Source organism: Nasonia vitripennis, assembly GCF_009193385.2.
Source record: "Nasonia vitripennis strain AsymCx chromosome 3 unlocalized genomic scaffold, Nvit_psr_1.1 chr3_random0007, whole genome shotgun sequence".
Taxonomy (NCBI): domain Eukaryota; kingdom Metazoa; phylum Arthropoda; class Insecta; order Hymenoptera; family Pteromalidae; genus Nasonia; species Nasonia vitripennis.
Genome location: NW_022279626.1, coordinates 2,249,659 through 2,264,488, shown reverse-complemented (window position 1 = coordinate 2,264,488; position 14,830 = coordinate 2,249,659). Strand labels below are relative to the sequence as shown.

Sequence of the window (14,830 nt, the reverse complement as noted above, 5' to 3'; positions counted from 1 at the left end):
GCGTTTGAATGCGCCATGCGAAAATATTTTTGATTTCGCGGCGACACTCAGAAAACTTTGTAAATTACTTGAATACAATTTTTTTGTTAGACCTATTTTTTAATAGAAAGATAAAAATGTTAATTTAAAGTTATACAAAGTTTTTATACAAAGTTATAAATGATCCTGACCATCACAACTTATTTATTTTTAACTCTGTGTTTATTAACAACTCCGTTTTGAAATATAATTATTTTTATAACTCCTTTTATGGTTCTTGATTTTTCTATATAATAAAAAGTATTAGTATTTTCAAAATCATAGCTATACTATACTATTTGATGTTCTTTATTTTACGAAAGCATGAAACATATGAAACGTAATTTATATACTACTAAATTTTTGGTAATCTCGAAATAGAATTTCGAAAAAAAAATTTTAATTCAGATTATTTAGTGCGATATAAATACCAGTGTCTCAAATGCACTCTGGAAAAAATCATTCGCGACGTATCATATAACCGAACTCATCCAAACATCCTGTCACCGCATACTAAATGTTTATAAATTATGAATGTCAACGCCACTTTCTCAGTTCATTACTCGAGCTGGTTAATCATAGGTCAGAACACTTTGGTATCTCATCGAAGTAACATCGTGCTCTAAAGAGTGTATTCCAGAGTCATTTTTAACTAAAAATCTATTAGAAATCAAAAAATTATTGTTTTTTGAGTGTGTGCCTTCACAGTTTTTTAATTTGTGATACCAGCTTATTGATTGGTTTCTGAATCCTAGAAGATTATTTTATTATTTTCGAAGAATTTATTCAGAATTACGGTATGTCCACATATTTTATTTATTCATATAAATGCTAGAAATTTAGATTAAATATTTGAATACGATTGACATTTAAAAACTTTATAGCAAAGAAAATAAATATTTATTGAAAAAACATGCTAGGTTTGTAATGCAATAAAATAGTGTCCGCACTACATAATGACATTATTCAAATAATGCACTGCAGTAGATTTATATCAAATACTTTTTCATTTTAAATAGTACAAGTAAAAGTTAAGTTAGTGTATGTGTTAGATATGAAAATATTATTTGCATTTTTGCAATGAAGACTAGTACATTATTACGCTCTTTTGCGTCGAAGACTAGTGCATTTCGCACTTCTACGTCGAAAACTAGTATATTTTAAACTTTTGCGTCGAAGACTGGCACATTTCGCACTTTTGCGTCGAAAGCTAGTACACTTGACAAGCAAGATATCTGATTCGAACTATTTGAATTTTGCATCGTGTAATATGGGATTTGCCGAAATCAAAGTCGAGATAGAGTGTTAAGAGGTAAAATCAAGCTCATTTTTAAAAATGTCCATATTACACGATGTTCAATTTAAATAGCTCGAATCAGATATTTTACGTGTCGAGTGTACATACATTTCGCACTCCCGGCGGCAAAATGTAGTATATTTTATACTTTATATTAATGCATGGTTAGCGAGTTCAATTGCACCACGTACAAGTACTTGATTCTTTTTATTTTAATTTGTAATACTTTTATTTATAGCAGCCTACGAGATTCGGATTATATTTATATTACTCTTGTTTTCTTAGAAATTTTTACGTGAAAGCTGAAATTTTGCATAGGTCTTCTTAATATTATTACGAGTATATTGTAGTTTTTTATTTTATTCTCTAAACTTTAAAAACATGGCAGTCTTACATGTTCATCGACAATTTTACCTCGCTTCATATTAACCTGCCAACTTTGAAATCGAAAATTACGCAAATATGTTCGGTAACCAATATTGGGAAAAACAAGAATTTTGTATACATTAGACGAATATATCTTCAAAGTTTCACATTGCATACTCTTAACATTCGTTGGTAGGGTTCGTTTTATACACAAAAATTTAACACGAATTTTTATATGAATTCTTTTTACACGTATGTTTTTACATTTGTTGAAATATATGCAAAAATTTCAATATCAATTCATTATTTATCAAGCTTAACAGGAATTAGTTTACTCATATCATATATACATAATAATGATCAAGTTATATATAACATTCATTTCAATAGTACGTCATCGAAACCGAACCTTTTCTTTCTCTCACGCGTATTCGTAAACAAAGATAAGTAGTTTGGAGACTGAGACCTCCGAAGTACAAAGAATGGGTTTCGATAGTTAGTCCAGTTAGATCAGTCAAGAAGAGAGCACATAAAAGCGAATATATGTTCTTTTCTTTTATTTAAAACATTCCGTACCTGCTTCCATAATCAAAAACATTGAACACAAAGAAATGATTAATATTACATTTTCTACACAATAACATTGTGTACAATATTATTGTATTAAATGTTCAGTACTAATTATCTATTTATGTTCAATAAAAAAGCTTATGTGTAAAAGAAAATTCGTATAAAAATTTGAATTCAAATGTGTAAAAAACCGTAGAACATTCTCAAATGTTTTTAATGTAGGATATGTTAAAAATTTTATAATTGCAAAACAAGTAAAAAATTTGCGACGAATAAAAATCTGTAAAAAACTTAAAATTTAATTGTTTCAGATGTTTTGCTTGATATTTGCACTAGCTTTTCTATTACATATACGTGGAGATGAAAATTCACCCTATAAATTAATACCTATAACGACATCAATATTACGAGAAGAGCTGTTTCAAGCCAAACTTTACCATGAGATTTGGACGACGATCCATTTTGTTGACATACTTGAGTTAGAAAGCCATGCAAATGAGGTGAATACAACATTACAAGATCTTCGAAATCAATGTTCTACATTTAAACCGTGCATTTATGGAATAGAGTTAGATCATATGTATAAAAGTCTTTATTCAATTCAACAAAAAATTGATTTTTTAGCCTCCTTAAGAGATAAGAAAAGAGAAAAAAGAGGGTTATTTAATATAGTCGGAACAATACAACATTTTTTATTTGGCACTATGTCAGCCGACGATGCTGAAAGAATTGATAAACAAATAGATGACGTATATAATCATACGGGCCACATAGCGACACTTTTAAATGACCAAACAGCCATTATCAAAAGTATTCTGCGCAAATTTATAAATATAACTGAAAATTATAAACAAAATATGAAAATTATCAAGGATGGAATCATTACAGTCCTGAATGAACATTCTTTTAATGATAATATGCTAAAATGCATTTTAAATTTAAATATTCATATAGATAATTTATTAGGTAATGTCAATCTAATCTATGACTCGATTGTTGATGGAAAACTTGGAGTTGTGTCGCCTAGATTAATATCACCCACAAAATTTATGGACGCTTTACGCACAATACATTCAAAATGGTTTCACCAAGACTTACTATTTCCTTTAAATAAAAATTATTATGTAATGTACATGAAAATTAGTAAGATTAACATTATTTTGTCCGCTGGTAAACTTATTTATGTATTTCATACGCCAATACCAACTGGCTATGATTATACTGTGTACAAATTCACACCAATACCCATGTCAGGATGGAAACGTTACTATATATTTGACAGTATTAAAAATCAACCTGTTGCTGTCGATTCAAATTTTACAGAGTATAGCGTAATTGATTTAAATGTTTGTACATCTATAAATGATTTTAAAATTTGCGAGATAACATCTGCCGTTCATACATTTAACGAGGAAGAAAGTTGTTATGCACATTTGATAAAATACAAAGATGATAATGGCTGTTCTAGAAAATATTTTGATTTGCAAGCTGATTTTGTTTTGGCTCTGAGTAATGGTTTTAGTTGGTATATTTTACCAACCAATAAAGAAAATATATTCATAACTTGCGGCGATTCTAAATCAGATTTATATGTGACTATTACGAAGCCTCATATATTACGACTCAATTCAAATTGTAAAGGATACTCTAAGAACCATAAGTATTTACCAAGAAGTCACGGCAATGAAACAAAAATTTCAGAATATAAAATTAACATTCAATTTCTACCAGTTGAGCAGATAGCTCTAAATACATCAGCTTTAAAACTACCTGTATTTACTTCATCTAATGTTGACACTTCTGAAATTTTAAATTCAGCAAAAAATATTGAAGATATCATGAAAGATTTAGAAATTATTACATCTAATCATAACTACCATTCACGGCTGCTTACGGGTTATAGTATCTTTCATTATACTATGTATACTATTGCCACTATTTCAGTATTTTATATCCTTTATAAAACTGGAATACTCAATTGCATTTCAATTGCTTTTAAATTTTGTCTATTTTGACTGTGTCCAATATGTATGAAATGCAAAAATAATAATGATGAACGTAATGAAGCTGCTATACCATTTCAAACTACGAATGTCCAAATACGCGAAGAAAATATTGCTGCTCAACCATCAACGTCTGCAGATGATCGATCTATTGTTCGATATGATGCACGTGCTCCAATATCATAAAAAGTTTATGTATAATTTCAGTGACGATCCTATTTGAATATTTTAGATATATTTGAAGCTATATTTTAGATTTATAGTATATTTCATACAACTATATGATTTTTATCAGTTTATACTGCATTATTCTGTACTACCATATTATTTATATTAACAATTGAACGCATCTTGTACAAGCATGCAATATAACAATTATATAAGAGTTTAAAAAGTATTTTGTAATAATTATGATGACCTTATGTAATATCAACTTATGATACCTTATATAATATCAATATTATCAATAAATTTAAAATAAAAATTAATTGAAAAAGTTTTTGTTCGTATAGTTCTGTATATAAAATTTCATTCTTGTTGTTCTTACTACAACATAATTAGAAAATAGTGTGTTTTTTCGTTTTGTTAATGTTGCAAGAAAATTCGTGCCAGAGAATTAGGTGCGATTTATTAATGAATTTATTATTTTGTTTCTTTGCTATAAATGTTTAACATGAAAATTGAAAATTGTCAAGAAATTAATATGGTTGACATTCAATTTTTTTTCAATTTGTAATTTTAAAAATTCTAATTTTTAGTTTGTTTGAACAATGGAAAACGAAAATATGTGTGAAGAAACTATATGCACTCTTTGCGACAAACTACTACAAAATGATACAGATGATATCGTTCAAGTTCGTAGTAAAGGTCTAGAAACTTTTATAAATAAAAGTAAAAGTAGAGAGGATGAAAAGTTCAAACAATGGATAGGAAAACAGAGTGTAAGCTTTCATGAAATTTGTAGAAAGCGCTATTCGGCAATACCGCAGAAGACAAGTAAAAGAAAAAGGGATTCCTCATTACCATCTCCGCCAGCACAAAATTTCTCATTTTCATTGCCGTCATCGTCAACAGCAAGTGTTTCAGATGACTATAAGTTTGACCAATATTGCTTTATTTGCAATGAAGTATTAGATCCTTCTCATACAAAAGTTAGCTACTTAAAACGCCCGTATACCTATCAGAATCTTTTGAATGTTGCTTCTGAAAGAAATGACGATCTCGGTATGTCGGTACTGAATCGATTGGGGGGTATATCACTTGAAGAAACAAAACCTAGGTACCATTATTATTGCTATAAATCCTTTTTACATAAATCTTTAATGCCATCAGAAGAAGAAACTGAACCATATAACATGGACAATGAACCATGTAATTTTAATGATGAAACGGATGATTTAATTGAAAATATATACAATTACATCGAAGAAAGTGGAAAGTTTCAATTCTTTTTATCGGAATTACATGATGTAATTGATACAGGTATAAGTAACAAAGTATTATGCAAAAAATTAAAAGAGAAATATAACGAAGATATTTTCATTTTAAAACATCGTGGCCGAGAAACACTTATTTACTATAAATCAATCAACTTAACAAAAATTTATAGCGATTGGATCAGTAAGAAATCAATCGACAATTTTGAAAAAAATGCTGTTGTAAATTTCGCTGCAGAAATTCTTCGAGCTGAAATTGTGAGTACGAAATATGAAAATTCATCTTATCCACCTGCGCAAAAATTTTTGGACAACGTCAATTCAGAAATACCCGAATTACTGCAAAATTTTCTCAATCATCTTTTTAAAGAAAAACAGGACAGTAATATTGAAAATAGTCAAGTGAAAAGCGACATTATTGCTCATGCTATAGTCTCCTTTCTGCGTCCAAGAGCTTTTCTTTCTAAATTACAATTAGCTCTCGGCATTTATATTTACAGAAAAACGGGATCGAGACTAATGATTGATCTTCTGTCTAAGTTTGGTATCAGTGCTTCTTACAAACGTATTCAAATGTATGAAGCCTCAACGATAGTAAATCCACCAATTCAACATATTGACAGTGCTTTTGTTCAGTTTGTATTCGACAATACTGACCATAATGTTGGAACATTAGATGGTCACGAAACGTTTCATTGCTTAGGAGGTGTCGCAGTTTATACTCCAGATCTTGAAGTTGTGGTAGAGGGTGGTTCACAAAAATGTTCAAAAATGCCAACAGCTGCAGAGATAGCTTCGTATAAACAAATAAAAACATACCCCTGTAGCAAAATTGATTCACATGCGTTGCATAATATCAAATATATTTCTGTGAATAACCTTCATTTAGGCAATCGGCCAATTTTCCCAGAGCATTATACAGGATATGCATGGGGTAAAGCTGTGGAAATCTCGATCTTACCGTCTTGGAAAGGCTTCATGGAAATTTTGTCACAAGATAAAATATTTGCATTATCCAACATAACTTGCTTACCTTTTATAAACCAGCCACCGTCCAAATTAACTACATTAAATACGGCTCTGCATTATGCAGTTGCAGAAGCTCGTAAAGTAGAACAAAGAACTATTTTGATCACTTTTGATCAACCTTTATATTGGAAAGCTCGCTGTATTGTTGCACAGTCGGAAAATGGTGAATTGAAAGATGTCGTGATTCGTTTAGGAGGTTTCCATTTGCTAATGTCATTTTTAGGAGCAATTGGTTACATCATGGACGGAAGTGAACTCGAAGAAATGTGTCCGTAGTATATGCTCCAGAATCCGTTAAAAAAATGCTTGCGGGTCATGCATTCTCAAGAGCAGTACGAGCTCACATTTTAAGCTTCACGGCTATAGCTATCATTATCTGCAAATCAATGAGTAACGTAGCTGGAGTAGAAGAATTTATTAATGAATTTTTTAGTAATTGGATGAAAAACCCTCCTTTGATAAAAGACTGTAAAAGTAATAATTTTATGAAACACTTATCAGAAGAATTCATACAAAAATTAAATAACATTGAAAGCAAGGGTCCAACGCCAAAATTGTGGATACAATATTTCAAATGTGTCACCATAGCCTTACAGTTTATAGAAGCAGAACGCTTAGGCGATTGGAATCTACATTTACAAAGCATTAAAGATATGTTACCATTATTTTACTCAAGTGGTCATTTTGCTTATGCAAAAAGTGCTCAAATTTATCTTCAAGATATGGCAAATTTGGATGTAATAATGGATCCTTTAGAATTTGAACGTTATACGAAAGATGGCTATTTCACTATACGTAGATCAGATAAAGCGTGGTCTGGTGTATGGAGTGACATGATAATTGACCAGACATTAAAGAGGTTTTTCGGTACAGATTTAAAGCATGGTCGAGGTGTCACTTCTAGCGTTGTTGCACGTTATTTATTTGCCATGCCGTCAGCGTTTAATGTAATGGAGTGTTTGGAAAATTACTGTGCAATGAAATCGAATAATAGTGAACAGCATGTTGATCTTTCTAAGAGTCGAATGAAGAGAGATAACAATGACATATACGAATTTGTAACCTGGCTGCAAAATCATAATCCTTTCAATCATCTACATGTTTTGGTATCGCTTTCTACAGGAATAATTGGTGGACCAAATATAGATTGTCATAAGGCTATTGAAAAAGGACTGCAAGGAATGGAAGATATGGTTGGGAAAAATGCTGACAATATTTCAATGTCAAAAATATATAAAGTTAACAATTTAGCAAGTGCCGCAACTGGAATACATCTGGATTACAACCATGAAGTATCTACTATTGATATTTACTTATTATTTCAAAGAATTTGTGTCATTTTCAATGGAGACGCTGAAAAAACACGCGAAGCTTTTTCTTATGAGCTTACGCCATATCCGCTAAGCTTATTCAACGAAAAGGGACAAATGAGAAAAACGCAGAAATCAAAACTTTATCCGTTATTTAAAACTTCGAATAGGTTGCTAGCGCTGCAAACATCAGATATATATGTCATAGACGGAGGCTGGTTATTGCATGCTGTAGTTTGGCCCCACAGCCAGAAATTCAAAGAAGTTTTTAAATTATATTTATCATATATCATTAAACATTTTGGTAGTCGTGTTACTGTTGTTTTTGATGGATATAACAACGAATATATCGGAGTAAAATCATATGAAAGATATTGTCGGAGAGAGAAAAACGTCGGAGCCGAAATCGATATCTCTGAAGATAAAATGGTAACAATGAATCAGACAAAATTTCTTTCAAACATTAGTAATAAACTAAATTTTGTGGATTTACTATCAAAATATTTAGAGGAAAATAACATTCATACAAAAATTTCAGAAGAAGATGCAGACACTGTAATTATTCGTACGGCCATAGAATTAAAAGATAGTAATGAAAGTTTCGTTTCAGTGGTCGGCAATGATATAGATTTGTTAATTTTACTAATTACACACTGCATCGGTGGAAATAAAATATATTTTTATAAAATGTCACCGAACAAGAAAAATGAATTATATTCAAGCAGAGATCATAAACATTTAGAAAAATACATTTTATTTGCTCATGCGTTTGCTGGATGTGATTCAACAAGTGCTATATATAATAAAGGTAAAAAAAGTATTATAACATTATTAGAAAAAAATGAAGACTTGCAACAATTAATATCCATATTTTATAAGCCATTCCAAAATGTCGACGATATATATAGAGTTGCTGAAAAACTTATGATAATAATGTATGGTGCAGATGACCAAAAACTGACTCTACATGAATTAAGATATAAAATATTTTGCACATCTACAGCAATTGCAAAAAAAGAATTATCTTTATCGTCTTTACCGCCTACCGATTCGGTATTAAGAGAGCATGCTAAAAGAGTATATTACCAAATGCAGATTTGGCTTGGATTCGATTTAGATCCAGTATTATGGGGATGGAAGAGAACGAGTAATATGCTACTACCTATTATGAATCCTAAACCAGTTGCACCAGTCGAATTACTGGAGATGGTGAGTTATTATATGTTATCCTAAAATATATTATATGAAATTGTCTAATTTTTCTTTGAAAATAATTTCCAAATGACGTATTTAATATTTACTTTAGTGAACTATTCGATATTTTCTATTGTAATATTTACTGTGATAAGAAAAAATAATTAACTTGATTTTCAGATATTTTGTGGATGTAAAACAAATTGTAACACATCCCGATGTTCGTGCAAAAAGGCTGGCATAAAATGTAGTTACAGTTGTAAAAATTGCAATGGCCAAAGCTGTGAAAATGCTTCAAATTCGCATAAGGTCATACTTGAGAGTGATACAGAAGAGCGACAAGATGATATAGATGATATAGAAGATAATGAAAATATGTAGAATGATGAAATAAATGATTTACAAGAAGAAGATGTTGATGAATCACAAACTGAAAATTAAAAAATTTTGCTGAAAAATTCTGTCAATTCTATTTACTAGAATAATATAACCATTTTATTATATATTAAATTTTTACAATAATCATATTTATTTATATTTTGACCGTTTTATCCTTGTATTATTGATGTGGCTTCATAATAACATTAAAAAATGCTATCGTAAATTTTTCAACAATAATTTACTTACAGGTAAAAAAAAACACAAATTCAAATAATAATTTGTTAGATACTCGTGTCGTATGTTCTCTTTCCAGCACGGCGTAAGCATCCTCGCTACGCTCGGGCGCTTAACCCCGCCGTGCCAGAATGTGCCTCATCGCCTTGTATCGTAATGTACTATGGGTAACTCAAACTAAAGAAATCGCTGCCGCGCATACAAATGTTATATGAAATATGACTATTTCATTTTTTCAGCGTCATTGGTGCAACGATTAAATCAAATTTGGGATGCAAGGTAATGTCATTTTTCCGCTCATTGGATAGCTATATTGTTGAGAACATTTATTACTTATTTAATTCATAATTAACTATACATACTTGATAATTATATAGCTAATTTCGATAATATTAATAAAAAGTTCATACAATAAGTTTTCCGGGTGTCGCCGCGAAATCAAAAATCATATTTTCGCATGACGCATTCAAACGCGGCTCGGTTCCCGCCGTCCCACCGCTGCGCGCGGAGAGAGCGGCGGCGGCCATGTCGTCTGCTCACTCCCCTCCCCTGCCTCTACACCAAGCAAATTTCTTTTTCATTAATTATCTCGGAACTTTGCGCTCATCGGATTCGATTAAAAAATCGTTTTCAATGCAAAATTTAACGCTCTTTCCATTGATACCAGCCATTTTCTCATAGGTCAAGCCGATCTCGAGATATGAGCAAAAATAACTTTTGCATGCTGTTTTCGCATAGAACCCCTCATTCTAGGAAGCTGCAAATTTCAGAATCGGCTTTTTCGACCCCGATTTACCAAATATCCAAAATGCAGCCACTTCTACCGCAGGGCGATTTCACAGCTAATTTTACTGGACTAATACAGATATTTCCCGCAATATTATGTATGTATACAAACTGTTTTTGTTTCGTATAGAATATTTGTAAGATGTACACGAATATATTAGCAATCATTGCTCCTAACGTGTGTACATGTTTACGGCAATAATATCTTTCTCTCAGTGTATATCCCATTAAAATTTTAAGTGATTTGACTACTTTTTTTCAGTAGTAAATCGAAAACTGAAAAAAAGAGTGTTTTTGTGCTTCGATTACGGACGTAACAAGGCCTTATTACACTTGAGATTTTGGGAAAAAGTAGATATTTTATGTGTTTTGGCTAAGTTCATTGCACAGATTTTAAACCCCTATGGTTCTTAAGATATCAAGGTTTCAATTTTTTTTTTGAAAATTTTTTGATTCCTTATATCACTAAAATAATGTAGTAAAATGCTTATTTCATGATTGACCATAAAAAAAGCTATCTATTGCTAAAATGTTAAACGATTTCGTCGAGCGGTTCTTAAGTAAAGAACTAAAATGTAAAAATCATTTTCTCGAGAATTGCGCGTGCGACCTATCTAATGAATAGCCTGTTGTTTTGATGTTTAGGTTGGTTAGGAACATATGTAAACGTACGTAAATTTCTGTGAAAAAAGAATTGACGGCAGCGTTCGTATTCTATAATAAAAAACAGAGGGGTCTGCAAACTTTTGGACAATGAACCATCCAAAACTTATATATTAAATTATGTATCAAAAACCGCCATACATTAGCAGGCAGATATTCTGTATATTAAAACAATATTTTATTCATTGGACCTATAAATTTCGTTGGAGGAAACTACGTGCCAATGAATTGGCAGCGTTTTTTAAAAATTGTTTTAATATTAAATATCTTAATTTTTACTGTCACCATTTTCTCAACCAAATAATTCGTTATTAAAGTGCGTAAAGAGGTATAATTAAACTATGACTCGAAGTAAAGGATATCATTCTTGCAGCTTCAGCTTCACCTTCAGCTTGGACTATCTTTTGTTGCCTTTCTTGTTTAGCTCGTTCTACAACAAAGGCAGCACGTTGAGCCTCTTGTTGAGCTACTTGTTTAGCTTCAACAGCTGCTGTATATTCTTTTCCGAAGCTTAATTCTGTTATGGACACATCATCTAAAATTATATTAAAATCTCTTGCTCGTTCTGTCAACTCTTTTCTTACCATCATAGAAACTTGTTGCCGCTGTGTGATAAGTTGAGATGCATTAAATTTGGCAACTACTGATTTAAGAACTTCATTGCATATGCTAGGTAGAACCTATGAAATATACCAAATAAATATGCTTTATAGAGTTTTACAAATTCATTGAATAAAAATGAAACTCATTACTTATAATATTACAGGAAATATTAAAACAAACTTAAACAACGGAAAATTAACGTGGGTTCTAATTAAAATTAAGTTTTATCTCTTAGGTTAAGGAGGTTTACTACCGACAAAATCCGTTAAAATTTTATCTTGCTGCGGCGTTCTATAAGCATGACTTCTCCCTCTCAAGAGCGTAGAGAGTTAGCTGTCAGTAAGCGAAAGGTTTGTAAACAGTCTACTGAATTACAATAATTCTGGGAACTAAACGCCAAATGATCGTTCGTAAGAGTTTAAAATATTTGTAATATCGTCCTTAACTTTGCTTTAGTTTTTCAAGACCGTAAAAAGCATTTGGCTACAATCAACGAAAGCATATGTTCCGCACGGGCCTAGCATAGAAATCGCGTATTAACCCATTAAAGCCCATGCTAAGACTGGTTGAGATAGCGACAAACAAACTGTGCTATCCTTTGCATAAGTGAAAATTAAAATATACGTATTTTTTCTTATGTCATTTGCAATTGTTTATAACAAGATATTTAAACAAATTACAAAAAAATTCATAATTTTCAAAATCTGAATGCGGGAATCGATTCTGGAGGTAAAATCGAGACGAAAACCTATATAACACTTTTTTGTCAGAGTTCAATTTGTTATCTTTATGTAGAAATAAACTATTGACAAATAAGTGTTTTCATTCTCTTGCATGGTATGTGGAATCATATCAGTATTTTTTACTGATAAATTTTGAGATCTTATACTGTAATTGGATAAGTTTATTTCATTTCGCAAATCCTTCCGTGTTAGAGATCACGTTTGAGTGGCGGGCTAACGGTTGAAAACATTCATACATTGGATCTATTCTTTGAAATAATAATTTCGGAAAACTTTTAGAATTTATTTTGTTCTACATTGGTAACGTCACTGATAATGCCGAGACGGAGAATTAGAGATCTACCAGATTTAGTTGAAGATTCTGATAGTGATGAAGCTCAACATATTGATGTAGCATTCATTCCTAATGAATATGAAAGTTCAGATGGAAATTCGGACGGTGATCCAAATGAAGATACATTATCAAATGAATTACCATCAGGTTCTTACGAACACGTTAAAAGTACATACACAAGGACTCAAAAATTGTTGGAACCGAATCATAAGTACAATTGGAAAAATGATGCTTTGAATGATATTTCTCCTCATGTCGAGAGCAAATTCAATATTTCACCTATTTCATCATTGCAATCCAAAAATGCTTTGGAGTTGTTTGAGGTTTTCTTTTCGAAATCAATGAAAAACCTTATCATTGAAGCCACTTCTGAAAATCATTTTGATTTATGTATGGATGATCTAGAAAAATTCATTACAATCATAATGATTACTATCTTCAATTCTAGAAAAAGTATTCGTGATTACTGGTCAAAAAAGCGAATCCTTCAGTGCCCAGTAATTGCAGAACTTATGTCTAGAAATAATTTCGTTGCCATAACAAAGAACATACGATTCTATAAACTTCAAGACACTGATCAAAATGATAAAGTCTGGAAGGTTAGAACTCTGTATGATATGTTTCGTGAGAATTGTATGCAATTTGGTTTCTTTGACTATAATTTATAAATAGATGAGATAATGGTAAAATACTTTGGTAGGTTTGGTATCAAGCAATGTATAAGGAATAAACCGATCAGATTTGGAATAAAAGAATGGGCACTCTGTTCTTCTGATGGGTATATATATGATCTTGATACAATAATTAGCTTCATTCTATACGATTTTTTGAAACACTCTCAGGAGGCCGAATGTTTCTTCCTACATTACAATAACTAATTGGCCTCTGACAGAAAAGTGTTATATGGGTTTTCGTCTCAATTTTACCCCCAGAATCGATTTCCGCATTCAGATTTTGAAAATTATGAATTTTTTTGTAATTTGTTTAAATAATTTGTTATAAACAATTGCAAATGACATAAGAAAAAATACGTATATTTTATTTTTCAGCTATGCAAAGGATGGCACAGTTTGTTTTTTGCTATTCCAGATAGATTTTGCTTGGGACTTGACATGGTCACTTTTTCTCCCCAACATGCAATTGTTTATTCCTACATTACACTAACAAATTGAACTCTGACAAAAAAGTGTTATATAGGTTTTCGTCTTGATTTTACCTCCAGAATCGATTCCCGCATTCAGATTTTGAAAATTATAAATTTTTTAAAATAATTTGTTATAAACAATTACAAATGACATAAGAAAAAATACGTATATTTTATTTTTCACTTATGCAAAGGATAGCACAGTTTGTTTGTCGCTATCTCAACCAGTCTTAGCATGGGCTTTAATGGGTTAAGGGGATACAACACCTTTAAACATCGAAAAAAATCGAGTTTTTTTATTGCTTATTTTGACAGGAAATTTTTCGTAAATTACGCTCTTGAAACCCGATTATCAAAAAAAAATTTCCCGCAAAGTTGTAAGCAAAATACTAAAATAAAGTGTTAACCATTTTTTCGTAAAATTGTGTATTTTTCATTTTTTGTCTAATAGGACTTATAATTTTGATTTTAAGTTTTATAAATTCAATCTAAAGGAAATTTTTATTATAAATGTGAAAAACACTAGTTTTTACCGTAGTATATACGTATATAATGCTCGGCGTATGTATTTTAGTAAATAAATCTGAGCGTATTCATTATTTCGTATTATGAAAAAATGAATATCTGAAAAAGTAATTTTTCTCACAAACTATGAGCTCTACCAAAATTATTTATCCCTCAAATTGAAAAAGTTGAAAATGGCTACCAATTGCCGATAC

The 14,830-nt window shown here is 30.9% G+C and overlaps 3 protein-coding genes across 5 annotated transcripts in view; 2 read left to right on the top strand and 1 right to left on the bottom strand.

Annotated features, from left to right (window-relative positions):
* Nucleotides 1-14,830, bottom strand: part of LOC100115233 (prohibitin-2) — a 124,111-nt gene that overhangs the window by 39,209 nt on the left and 70,072 nt on the right. For all 3 annotated transcript variants that reach the window (XM_031926019.2, XM_031926021.2, XM_031926020.1), the window contains exon 3: nucleotides 11,650-11,967. In XM_031926019.2, the coding sequence (XP_031781879.1) occupies nucleotides 11,650-11,967 (318 nt within the window). The remainder of the gene's footprint in view (nucleotides 1-11,649; nucleotides 11,968-14,830) is intronic.
* Nucleotides 83-4,510, top strand: LOC116738660. The gene is made up of 2 exons (XM_032601829.1): nucleotides 83-815; nucleotides 2,563-4,510. Exon 2 carries the CDS (start codon nucleotides 2,563-2,565, stop codon nucleotides 4,264-4,266), a length of 1,704 nt encoding a protein of 567 aa, XP_032457720.1. The 5' UTR covers nucleotides 83-815; the 3' UTR covers nucleotides 4,267-4,510.
* LOC116416738 lies at nucleotides 8,441-9,758 on the top strand. The gene is made up of 2 exons (XM_031926018.2): nucleotides 8,441-9,238; nucleotides 9,404-9,758. The coding sequence occupies exons 1-2, from the start codon at nucleotides 8,456-8,458 to the stop codon at nucleotides 9,602-9,604; spliced, it is 984 nt and encodes a 327-aa protein (XP_031781878.1). The 5' UTR covers nucleotides 8,441-8,455; the 3' UTR covers nucleotides 9,605-9,758.

Bases quoted from the DNA above. Each gene is read 5' to 3' on its own strand.
- LOC116738660 (XM_032601829.1), top strand. From the start codon at position 2,563: ATGTTTTGCTTGATATTTGCACTAGCTTTTCTATTACATATACGTGGA.
- LOC116416738 (XM_031926018.2), top strand. From the start codon at position 8,456: ATGGTAACAATGAATCAGACAAAATTTCTTTCAAACATTAGTAATAAA. The intron at 9,239-9,403 runs GTGAGTTATTAT...CTTGATTTTCAG, and splicing joins CAGTCGAATTACTGGAGATG to ATATTTTGTGGATGTAAAAC.